At 53.6% G+C, this 12,389-nt stretch overlaps 1 protein-coding gene and 1 long non-coding RNA gene across 46 annotated transcripts in view; one reads left to right on the forward strand and one right to left on the reverse strand.

The window, feature by feature from the left end:
• Positions 1 to 6,415: 6,415 nt before the first annotated feature.
• Positions 6,416 to 8,603, forward strand: LOC127038553 (uncharacterized). Of its 42 annotated transcripts, none has more exons than XR_007770678.1 (9): positions 6,462 to 6,561; positions 6,611 to 6,659; positions 6,758 to 6,799; positions 7,045 to 7,296; positions 7,346 to 7,485; positions 7,584 to 7,639; positions 7,689 to 7,828; positions 8,074 to 8,171; positions 8,564 to 8,603. It is a non-coding gene; the product is annotated as an uncharacterized LOC127038553 (long non-coding RNA). The 42 variants fall into 42 exon arrangements; XR_007770699.1 differs by having other exon boundaries at positions 7,346 to 7,436; XR_007770705.1 differs by having other exon boundaries at positions 7,346 to 7,387.
• Positions 8,517 to 12,389, reverse strand: part of CAPN5 (calpain 5) — a 128,859-nt gene continuing 124,986 nt past the window's right edge. For all 4 annotated transcript variants that reach the window (XM_050930503.1, XM_050930523.1, XM_050930513.1 and 1 more), the window contains 2 exons: positions 11,126 to 11,262; positions 8,517 to 9,919 (listed from right to left, as the gene is read on the reverse strand). In XM_050930503.1, coding sequence (XP_050786460.1) covers positions 9,737 to 9,919; positions 11,126 to 11,262 — 320 coding nt within the window. In that variant the 3' untranslated portion in view covers positions 8,517 to 9,736. The remainder of the gene's footprint in view (positions 9,920 to 11,125; positions 11,263 to 12,389) is intronic.

The following is a 12,389-nucleotide window of genomic DNA, read 5'->3' on the forward strand; positions in this document are numbered from 1 at the left end:
TTTTCCCTTCCCCCCTCCAGGTGTTCCGGGAGAGATGCACAGAAGCAAGCTCCGTGAATCTAAACAGAGGGATTCCACCCTCCCCGTTTCCAGCCTTGGAAAACAGAAGTACCGAGAGCTAATCTCTCTTCCCCCCTCACCCAGAGGGAATGCAAAGTCAGGCTAGTAAATCTAACACACACAGATTTCCCCCTGACTTCTTCCTCCCACCAATTCCCTGGTGAGCACAGACTCAATTCCCTGGAGTTCCCCACTAAAGAAAAACTGCAACAGGTCTTAAAAAGAAAGCTTTATAAGAAGAAAGAAAAATACATAAAAATGGTCTCTCTGTATTAAGGTGACAAATACAGGGTCATTTGCTTAAAAGAAATATGAATAAACAGCCTTATTCAAAAAGAATACAATTCAAAACATTTCAGCAACTATACCCATGTAAATACAAAAGAAAAACAATAGAAACCTTACTGCCTTACTATATTTGTACTTACAACTTGGAAACAGAAGATTAGAAAGCAAGAGACAGAAATCGTCCCATAGCCGAGAGAGAGACAGGTACAAGACAAAGAACTCAGACACAAACTTCCCTCCACCCAGACCTGAAAAAGTCTGGTTTCCTGATTGGTCCTCTGGTCAGGTGCTTCAGGTTACCTCTTTCCAGGTGTAAGAGACATTAACCCTTAGCTATCTGTTTATGACAGTGTGAGATCATGTCTCCCTCTAGCCGCGGGGACCAGGAACTATCACAGCTGGCACACACCCAAGAGTTACTCCAGGGGTGGAGGCAGGTCTGTGCTTTTGGTGCAGGTCTCAGCTCCAGTCCTTGCTGATGACCTGTGTTCTCAGCATCTAGCCATGGCCTCGTACAGCTGGTCAGGGAATAACCGTGTGAAGCAGTCACAGCTTCTGCTATGTTAGCCTGAGCCTCTTGCCTCTCCATTTAGCACCTCAGGTCAAAACCAGGTCTCTCCCATGGGGATGGTGGGGGGCAGTGTGTGTCCTTATAACTCACCGGTCAGGGAGTGCTAGATATTGTCCTGGGTGCCTGATCCAGAGAGGGTATGAGTCTGTCACAGACCTCAGTTGGAGATGCTGGTTCTTTAATTCGAGCTGTGGAGCCTCATGCGTTTAACTCTGGAGGTTCCCCCAGGTCAATCCTGGTACTGGCCAAAATGGCAGCTGTTATACCTTACAAAGGGCTAGGCATTAAAATCCTGCTGGTGCCTTTTCCGCTCTGGAGGGGGCTGGAGGTTGCCATCACCCACTCCCCTGGCAGGGCCGGCTACGTGATGAATCTGCCAGGGACTCTCCCATCCCCACCTCCATCAGAAAGGGGAAGGTGTGAAGATGTGACTGCAGAAGGGGGCCATGCAGCAGCGCCCACTCCATCATGGCCCAGGGACCGGCAGGGGCACTGAACGTTTCTCTGAGTGTGACAGCTGCGGAGCTGCGGGGTTGAAAAGCAAAGAGACAAGCACAGGGGGTAGAGGAGGATTGCTGGAGAGCCTGGGAGGGGATCACTTTGCCTCTCACGACGCAGGGCTGGCTGGCAGTCGGAAAGAATCACAGAGTCTCTTTCCTCTGGTACTGAACAAGAAACTCTACAAGAATAAAGAAAACAGTCTCATCCCTCAAGTCACTGGGTCTCACTTTTTGTTTCACTGGGGAGCTTCTGCCTAGACCCTCCCCTTCCCGCCTGCCTTCCTGCTGACGGTGTAAAGGAACAGTACCCCTCTCACAAACGCCACCATTCGCCATGAGAGGGACTGTCCATGTTCATCTAGTCTGACCTGCATAACGCAGGCCAAAGATGCTTGGCCTTTTCCACTCAGCAGCTCGCGCTGACCTGGGTGGGAGCGGGGTGTGTGGAAAGGAGGACAGGATTTGGCCTGTAATGTACAGTGCTTTGTGCAGAACCACATGGCTAACATTGGGGGGAGAGGGGGAACGGCAGAATCAGCCCCCAGGGGAAAGGACCCACCTTGCTGGGGGAATTAGTCAGTCGCATCCAACCGGTTTGCAGTGTGCGTGAAGCCAGCAACTGGTGCTCTCCCATGCACTTACCACCAATTTCCCCTGTGTGCACTCCAGGATCACACAGGTACGCATGTGGCTGGAGAGAAGCAGTGCAAGGATCCTCTGCCTTGGACAGCGACCACTCCACACAGCCTCCCGCACCCCTTGGGTCACTAGCTAACCCTCAACTATTTCATGCCTTGGGCACTGGCCAAATCAGGGTTCCAGGTGGGTCCTAGAAGGTGCAGTGCTGGGACCAGGGACCTGACTGCAATTCTTGCTATCAGTTAATCCAATAGGCCCCGTCTCTTTGTCAGGAGCCCCTTGATTCCTGCAGCCTGGCTCTGCTCCGGGCTGGATTAATGCTTAGGCATTGCCTCAGGCCCAAAGTCCTGCAGGGAGCCCAACCTGAGCGGCGTGGTACCCCATGTGCCGGGTTATGATGCCACTCACTCACCTTTGGCCTCTGTCAGGGTGGGGGAGCAGGCCAAATCAGCCAGGCCAAACCTGAGAGGACAGTAGGCCAGCGCTACCCCTTCTCGTTGCCGCCCTGGGGCCAGCTCCTGCACCAGGGCTCCCCTTGGTGGCCTGACCAGCCTTGCCCTACTCCCAGCAGCCTGGCCCCTCTGCTCTGCCTCGCTCGGCGACAGCGCCAACGTCTGCTGCAGGGATGGGAAGCTGCAGAGGGTTCCTGCATGGGGCAGCCAGGAGAGCACTGCGGGGGTGGGAGGTGGACACAAGGTGGATAACAGGGCAGTGTCTGTGCAGCAGGAGCCAGTGGCCAGGGGCACGGGAACAATTTGTATAGTGGGGGTGCTGAGAGCCATTGAACCAAACTGTTAGCCCTGTGCATGATGGAAACCACTTCAGGCCGCACCCCCTAGTTCCAGCACCTGTGCCAGTGGTTGAGTAGCCTGGATAGGAGAGAGTTAACAGGCAACAGCTGAGCAGCAGGGGCAGGCCCCGGGTTAACAGATCCCTTGTGCAGCTGTACTGGTCTGGACCTTGCTAATATAAATGCACCCCCAGTGTGGGAGCATCGCGATTAACTGTGTGCCTAGCCCCAGGGGTGGGTTACGCCAGGCCTGGATCTGATGACACATTCTCCTCCCCCTCTGGCAGTTCCCGCACACTCAGGCCCTTGTGCTGCGGACCCGGGGTGGGGGGTGCAGGGGAACTAGTATCTCAGGCCAGGAGCTGTATTGCGGCTGGCAGTGGGGAACAACAGCACCCCCTTGTGGACATGGGCTACAATCCTTCCCTCCATGCGGTTGCTAATACAGATCACAGTGGGAGTTTTGCACACATCAAGGAAACATCAACCCATTTATCCCTTGTTAAATATAAGTGAATCGTGATCCTCAGCAGGTTCTTCTAAATCACAAGCAAGGTCCTAAGTGGCTGTTGTCTAACTGATCTGCCCCCTCCCTCCTCAGTGGTGAAACTCCCCATTGTGCAGAGAGACCTTTGCAACAGTTAAATCTCTCTTAAGACCTATTTTAAAGGGTTGAGAAGGGGATAAAAGGTGCCTAGGTCTCATGCTGGCTCTGCACTGAAGTGAATTTCACCCTATAATCCCAGCCAAAGATTAGCGAAATCAGCAGGTGTGGGGAAGGCTAGGGAGGTAGAAGGGACAGCAGCTGTGGCAGGAAGGAGATGAGAAAACTGACCAGTCCTTGTTTTCTACCTCGTTCCATGAACTGATGCATGTTTCACTCCAGAGGGGGGTGCCTTTCAGTGCCTGGTAATGCCATCCCTGTGTCCATAGTTGTAAAGTGCTGCGGGACCCTTTGGAAAGAAATGTCCTATATATATGTAATACTACATGGTACATGCTATCCAAAGCCGCCTAAGCACAACACACCCTTTACAGAAGGATTACAAGCAAAGTATTATCAAGTGACATAGGGATCGTTTTGCCTGCCGCTGAAATGCAGCCACCTCTGGGGTGGAACACAGCAGCTCTTCAACAGCACACAGCAACAATGCACAACTGTTCAGGGCAGGCAGGGAAGAACACTGCACCCAGTTAAATGACAAGGAAATAGTCAGCTAGGAAACTGACAACGGCCTGGGGAAAGTCTAATGTTAGCTGCTGAACTCCAGGCATTCGTGCAGTTACACCCCATCCCCTCTCTCCCTGCTTTGATGGTTTAAACCATTAGAAACACTGGGCTACACAGTGCACAGGTGAGACGTGGGCCCTCATGCAACTTCCCCCATCCCTTGTGACCCTGCACGGAGCCCAGCCCTAGGCAGGTTGGTGAATGCACAGACTGTGCTAGGGTAATGCCAACACTGGCATAAGGCACCCCCCTAACAGGGTGAAAGTGTGGCCAGGGCTCCTCCCCCCACCCCCCAATGTGCTGGCAGGCTGGCCAGGAAGAACCATGCTGCTGCAGGATCCATGTGGGACTCCTGGCAGAAACCCTCCTGCAGCTGTGGGAGGCTGCACTAGTGCAGGGGTGATAAGGTATCACGTGAAGGCTCAGCCCCAGAAACCTCAGCTCAGAGACCAGCCTTTGTGGGTCCCGGTATTTGCAAAAGGTGAAGAGCAGCAGGTGCAAAGGGGGCCAGCCTCTGCCCGAGCAGGGCCCCGGCAGCTCTGAATTGCCAAAGGCTTTTCACAGGGACATTTGTTTTCAGCGCTCCCACCATGGATGTGCACACACGTCTCACCGGCCGCAACTGTGTGGGCCTTGTGAGGAGGGATGGTGCCACTGGGGTGAATTAGGAAGCTTGAGTCCCTCTTCTGGAAGGGGGGCTGAGGATGTGCCCAAGCCCATTGTTCTCAGGAGTGGGAGGTCTCCTCTGCAGGCCCACGGGTGAGGAGGAGTGTGGTTTTAGCCACAGCTGCTCCCTTCTGTTTCCTCCTTTCTCACTTGTCCCATAAAGGGCTGGCCAGCCAGTCTGCTAGAGGAGGTTAGTGCCTGATCCCAGCAGCCTCCTTCCCTTCCTGCAGGCGGAGTTCTGAGAGTGGCTTTAAAGCCTCAGATCCAGCTAACACAGAGCTGTCCCCCTCCAGCAGCAGCCCCCCACCCAGCCTTCTGCCCTCCATCAGGCCCTTCCAGCATCAATTCTGGAGGCTCGGTGGTAGTAACAAGGCTGCAGAACATAGCACTGCACAGATTCAGAGGCTACACTGGTGGCCTTTCTCCCCCCCACCCCCCCGAGCAGCTCAGAATTAGGGCACAAAAGGGGTGCACAGAACAGAATCTCACACAATGTGGGGGCAGGGATCCATTGCCATTGGAATGCTGCTTGTCTGGCGTGAGAATAGGCGTAACCTTTAGTCACTGCAGCTCACACGACTCCCTCTTACCTGGACTTGATCCACGTAACGACGTGTGTTCTCCAGCACGTCTGTCTATGCCGTGGCCGACTGTCTTCCAGGAGGAGAAGAGTCCTAGGGACTGGCAAGCGACACCCTGACACCGTGTGGCTAGTGGCCAGGTACACTGTGTAAGGGTTTGCTCTCAGATGATGAGGATGCTCCCCAAATATAGTCCTCCCCGCACGTTGCCTTTCCCTGTTGAGTGAATGCTTATTAGCGTAATTGGGTGTGCATGCTGGTAGCTGTTTACTGACTTCACCTACAGATCACGCCCATGACATGGCTGGAATGAAAAGCTGGCAGAGAAATCAATTTGAAATGGAAGTTTATTGAAGAGAATCTAAAAGGAAATAACCCAATCCATCCAGTAGCCCTTGGGTTTGAGAAAGGGTTAGGGAAGACCATGATATCTGGGACTGAGGGCATTCAAATACAATATATGCAATTTATTTATAGAAGGTACAAGCTGTACAATTTTGGCTTTTTTTTTTTTTAACTGCATGTTTGGACTGTTCTTTGATCTGGTGCAGCATGACACTTGGATGCTTTTGGTATACAAAGGTGTTTTCCTAGTCCATTTTAACACATACTATGCCACAACGTTTTATGTAATAAAGTGCAATACTAGATTCTTTGTGAGGAGTGAAATGATTGACGGAAATAGCAGGCATTAAATCAAAGACAGCTCCTAGACCAACTAGGCTGACTGTAAAGTGCTGATCTGTTCCCAAAAAACCAAACAAAACTAATGTAACTAAAGACTTCGATTCATTTTACTGAAGTGGAAAAGACAGCAACATTTACAATGGAATGTCAACAATGCCCCTCTCAAATCTGCTTTAAAAAAAAAAGATCCAAATAAATGATGTAAGGAAAGATTCTTCCGAGGAGGGGGAATAAAGCCTATGTCTATCATGTTGTTTCTTAAGAGAAAGAAAAACTGACCTAAAAGAATTACAGATATTAAGACATTTTGGTCCTGATACAATATGATGAAATTACAAAGGCTGTAAAAACTCATCTGTCCCGTCATTATGACTTGCTAGTCTGTAAGAAATAGACAAGATAGTTTGTGTATTGTGTAACTTTCCCTAGGAGCTAGTTCAGTGGTCCCCAAACTTTTTCAATTGCATCTCTCCCTTGCACCCCCTCCAGGGAGCAGGAGGTGAGTGGGGCAGGACAGGAGAGAGGGAGCCATGCTCTGGAGGTGGGGAGTGAGTGGGGGAGGACAGGGGAGGGGGAGCAATGCTCTGGAGGTGGGAGGTGAGTGGGGCAGGACAGGGGAGGGGGAGCCATGCTCTGGAGGTGGTGAGTGAGTGGGGGAGGACAGGGGAGGGGGTGCCATGCTCTGGAGGTGGGGAGTGAGTGGGGGAGGACAGGGGAGGGGGAGCAATGCTCTGGAGGTGGGAGGTGAGTGGGGCAGGACAGGGGAGGGGGAGCCATGCTCTGGAGGTGGTGAGTGAGTGGGGGAGGACAGGGGAGGGGGAGCCATGCTCTGGAGGTGGGGAGTGAGTGGGGGAGGACAGGGGAGGGGGAGCCATGCTCTGGAGGTGGGGAGTGAGTGGGGCAGGACAAAGGAGGGGGAGCCATGCTCTGGAGGTGGGGAGTGAGTGGGGGAGGACAGGGGAGGGGGAGCCATGCTCTGGAGGTGGGGAGTGAGTGGGGGAGGACAGAGGAGGGGGAGCCATGCTCTGGAGGTGGGGAGTGAGTGGGGGAGGACAGGGGAGGGGGAGCCATGCTCTGGAGGTGGGGAGTGAGTGGGGGAGGACAGGGGAGGGGGAGCCATGCTCTGGAGGTGGGGAGTGAGTGGGGGAGGACAGAGGAGGGGGAGCCATGCTCTGGAGGTGGGGAGTGAGTGGGGGAGGACAGGGGAGGGGGAGCCATGCTCTGGAGGTGGGGAGTGAGTGGGGCAGGACAAGGGAGGGGGAGCCATGCTCTGGAGGTGGGGAGTGAGTGGGGGAGGACAGGGGAGGGGGAGCTGCACTCCAGAGGTCGGAGGTGAGTGGGGCAGGACAGGGGAGGGGGAGCCATGCTCTGGAGGTGGGGAGTGAGTGGGGGAGGACAGGGGAGGGGGAGCCATGCTCTGGAGGTGGGGAGTGAGTGGGGGAGGACAGGGGAGGGGGAGCCATGCTCTGGAGGTGTGGAGTGAGTGGGGGAGGACAAGGGAGGGGGAGCCATGCTCTGGAGGTGGTGAGTGAGTGGGGGAGGACAGGGGAGGGGGAGCCATGCTCTGGAGGTGGGGAGTGAGTGGGGCAGGACAAGGGAGGGGGAGCCATGCTCTGGAGGTGGGGAGTGAGTGGGGGAGGACAGGGGAGGGGGAGCTGCACTCCAGAGGTCGGAGGTGAGTGGGGCAGGACAGGGGAGGGGGAGCCATGCTCTGGAGGTGGGGAGTGAGTGGGGGAGGACAGGGGAGGGGGAGCCATGCTCTGGAGGTGGGGAGTGAGCGGGGGAGGGCGGGGGAGGGGGAGCCATGCTCTGGAGGTGGGGAGTGAGTGGGGCAGGACAAGGGAGGGGGAGCCATGCTCTGGAGGTGGGGAGTGAGTGGGGGAGGACAGGGGAGGGGGAGCCATGCTCTGGAGGTGGGGAGTGAGCGGGGGAGGACAGGGGAGGGGGAGCCATGCTCTGGAGGTAGGGAGTGAGTGGGGCAGGACAAGGGAGGGGGAGCCATGCTCTGGAGGTGGGGAGTGAGTGGGGGAGGACAGGGGAGGGGGAGCCATGCTCTGGAGGTGGGGAGTGAGTGGGGGAGGACAGGGGAGGGGGAGCCATGCTCTGGAGATGGGGAGTGAGCGGGGGAGGACAGGGGAGGGGGAGCCATGCTCTGGAGGTGGGGAGTGAGTGGGGGAGGACAGGGGAGGGGGAGCCATGCTCTGGAGGTGGGGAGTGAGTGGGGGAGGACAGGGGAGGGGGAGCCATGCTCTGGAGGTGGGGAGTGAGTGGGGGAGGACAGGGGAGGGGGAGCCATGCTCTGGAGGTGGGGAGTGAGCGGGGGAGGACAGGGGAGGGGGAGCCATGCTCTGGAGGTAGGGAGTGAGTGGGGCAGGACAAGGGAGGGGGAGCCATGCTCTGGAGGTGGGGAGTGAGTGGGGGAGGACAGGAGAGGGGGAGCCATGCTCTGGAGGTGGGGAGTGAGTGGGGGAGGACAGGGGAGGGGGAGCCATGCTCTGGAGGTGGGGGGTGAGTGGGGCAGGACTGGGGAGGGGGAGCCATGCTCTGGAGGTGGGGAGTGAGTGGGGGAGGACAAGGGAGGGGAAGCCACACTCTGGAGGTGAGGGGACAGGAGGGGGGAGAGGAAGCCACGTTCCAGAGGTGGGGTGAGTGGGGCAGGAGCCGTGCTCCAGTTAGGGAGTGACTGGGACAGGGGGAGGAGGGGTAGCCCTGCTCGGGGCAGGGAGCCGTCGCTGAGTGCTCCTCCGGGCTCCAGCAGCAGCAGCACCTGCTGCTCTTCCTGCCTCTGGTGGTAGAGGCCAGTTACTGCGAGTAACCAGACAGCGTCGGGGCAGCTGGACCTGGGGCTGAAGCAGAGCTGGGGGCAGAGCAGGGCTGGGTGGCGCTCCCTCCCCACCCCCTGGGGGGCTGGCCCAGGCCCCGCCACACTCCCTCAGATTTACCTCTGCACCCCACAGTTTGGGGACCACTTAACTAGTTAAAGGGGCCAAATTGGCTATTCCATTTCCCCCTCTCCCAATTATCAATGGAAGACTGGGGCTGATACTTGGCCAGGTAGACCACACACAGCTGAAAGTGAGAGAGCAGGCACTGGATGGTGCAGCTGTAATCTCCGCCTGGTAAGGTGGGGCCGCTGCCCAAGGGGGAGGGGATTCACTGGTTTGGGAAAACTGTGGACATTTTCCGATGTTTTCTCCTTCCAGCTGCTCTACCGCCAGCGTCCAAACCAGGGCCCACTACGCATACAAATGTCCCTGTGCATTTACCCCACTTCTTATCTACTTTTCTGAGATGCCTCCACAGATGTGTGATTAAAGGAGACTTCAGTGACGATGAATTTCCATACGGTTCTCTAAAACCAAGCAGGTAGATTGAAGAGGCATATTGCTTGGTGGGATCAATCTGCCCATCTCTGGGGGTTCGCGACATCCCCATGTAAACAAACAGCATCAGGGCATCCCGCTCTGGCTGTCGCAGAATGTACCATATGCCCAGTGCTTTCATACCGGCACGAACCACGTTAGTATTGGCTACAAATGATGCCTCGTGTGAGTAAAAGAATCATTTTGGTTCCCAAAAAGGCACCTTGTTTAACGTTGAAAACATAAGACTGGCCCCTTTAAGTGTGATGCATGCATAGTTCATACCCTCTGGCAGACAGTATATATACTATATGTATTTTATATTCACATATATGGCTCGAGAAGAAGAGTTCTTGAGAAGCTAGACATTGGTGAGTTTGCTACTGCTGAGCAGTCTCACAGCAATGCTTCCTGAAATGCCACTGGATTTTTTGTTCTCCTTATCTTGGAGATGAAGGGTTTGCTGTGACAGATGGTCATCGGGGTCACCAGTTAGGGCCACCTGGCCCAGGAACTCATCACTTATAATGTTATGGTTCCAGACCTAGAGAAACAAAACACAAAATGACAAGGAGTCCGGTGGCACCTTGAAGGCTAACAGATCTATTTGGGCATAAGTTTTCATGGGTATAAAACCCCACTTCTTCAGATGCATCACAAAATGGGTGCTGCTCCTGTTGGGTCACATGCAAGCTTTCTGCTGCAACCTATTCTGCACGTACAAACGTCTGTACAGGGTATACGGGATGCCTTTCTCATTCTAGTCTTGCTGTTATTGATTAGTTCTCTTGCAGTAGCACCGAGAGGCCCTTGATGAGATCAGGGCCATATTGTGCTGGGTACTGTATATACAAGAAGCGAGACAGTCCCTGAGCTGAACAGCTTACAGTCTAAATAGACCAAACAGACAAAGGGTGGGAGAAAGGAAGTATTGTTATAAATGGGGACCTGGGACACAATGAGACAAAGTGACTTGCCCAAGGGCACACAGGAAAACTGTGGCCAGATTTCCTGGAACTTAACCTCTAGACCAGCCTCTCTCTCCATCTCTGCAGCTGGTGAATCTTGATCTTCCTCTATTTTGAAATGGTCACTGAGCTAATCGTTTTCCTGGGTGGACGAGTGGACATTTTAACCCTTGTCACTGGCCACACAGAGGATATTTTAATGACGTGATGACTTGTGCCCTTGCCTCTCCCAGGATTAAAAACACACCTCCTCTGATCCCTACGGACTGGGGTCAGAACGACAGCATGGACGCGTGTGACTACATGAGCTGAAAGGCAGTGGAGAATCACATCCCACATTCCTTTTGTTTTCAGGGCTCCCTTAAGAGGCTATACTTGATGTGAAAAGTATCTGTAGTACCTCATAATGAGCCAACTCCTGAAGCCCTTACTGAGTTCTTACTGAATCCAAACTTGGGCAAACTCCCATTGACTTTAGTGGGAATTAGACCAATGAAGAGCTTAGTAAAAAAGCGTGACAATTTGTCCACTAATACCTGTGCATTGTCTAAAGCACCATACCTCCTTAAGCCCACATTTCTGATTAAGAACCTGACAAATTAATACCTTTCACTTAACACATTAAATAACTGACCTCACAATCCCCCAGGAGGCAAGTATGAGCATCACTGTTAGGGAAACTGAGTCATGAAGTATTTTGATGAAATAGCCAATGCTGCCCTGCAGATCAGGGAATAGAACCTGTGTCCTGCTGGCTCCCCACAGATTGGCCTGTTAGTCACCTGTACAATGATGGGCTGTCCTGCCTTCTTGCGATAGAAGAGACCTTTCACATCAAACTCTGGAGCCTGGGTGTTTTTCTGCACTGGAGATCGAATTTTTTTCCCTTCGCACTTTATGATCACATATGGGTCTGCTCCTGGGGAGAGGAAAGAGAATTAACCTCTTGCCACAGCTAATGTCATTCCTCCTAGCCCTTGCTTGGGTCACTCCTGACAGTGGGTATTACAGTCTATAACCCACAAATGGTGGCAGGAAATCAAGCGAACTCTGTAAATGGGGACAATGATACTTGCGCACCTACGCATTGTCCTGTGAGATCTACAGATGTCCGGGGGCCAACGCTCATTTGCATTATGTGTGATGTCACCCTGGATGTGGGCTAGCGGCTGGGCAAACCAGCTGAAGGTGGTTCCCAAACAGTGAAGTGACAACATCACTGTAACATACAAGCCCAGATGTTCCAAACTGACTAGTGATTTTGGATGCCCAGCTTGAAACACTCTGAAGAAGCCTGATTTTCAGACAACAGGTGCTCAGCACATTCTGAAAATCAGGGGCCTTTCAGGTGTCTCCTGCTGGGCCCTCAAAATCACTAGCTGCCTCGGAGCATCTTGGCTGCAGGCCTTGACAAAAAGCAGTCCCATAAACATGAACAGAAGAAAACACACTAAGGCCACACTACAGTGCAATGAAGAACCTACCTTGTTACCAGTGCTAGGACCTCTCTTCACTGCTCAGTGAAAAAGATAAGCACATATGAGACGTAGGTAATTGTTTTTTCTTCTTTGAGTGCTTGCTTGCTCATGTCGATTCCAAGTAGGTGACTCCCAAGCCTTACCTATGAGGTGGGGTCGAAGTTCACACAATCACTGATTGTAGCACTGCTCTGACGAATGTGGCATCGTCTTTAGCCTGTGGCGTAATGGCGTCATGCGACGTAAAGGCATGGATCGATGACCATGTCACTGCCCTGCAGATGTCTTGAATAGCAATATGTGCCAGGTATCTTTGCCAAGTCATAGCACGCCAGGATACAGGACATGATCCAAGAAGAGATCCTTTGGGACCAGACTGGAAGCCCTTTCATCCGCTCCGCAATTGCAGTGAAGAGTTACATTGATTTTTGAAATGGCTTCGTTCTTTCCATGCAGAAGGCTAATGCTCCTCTGACATCCAGGGAGTGGAGCATTTGTCCCTGTTAGCATGCGGCTTAGGAAAGAACACAGGAAGAAAAAAGCCCTGGTTTGCGTGGAATTGAGAAAC

The sequence above is a fragment of the Gopherus flavomarginatus genome, chromosome 1, assembly GCF_025201925.1.
Source record: "Gopherus flavomarginatus isolate rGopFla2 chromosome 1, rGopFla2.mat.asm, whole genome shotgun sequence".
In the NCBI taxonomy this organism is placed as follows: domain Eukaryota; kingdom Metazoa; phylum Chordata; order Testudines; family Testudinidae; genus Gopherus; species Gopherus flavomarginatus.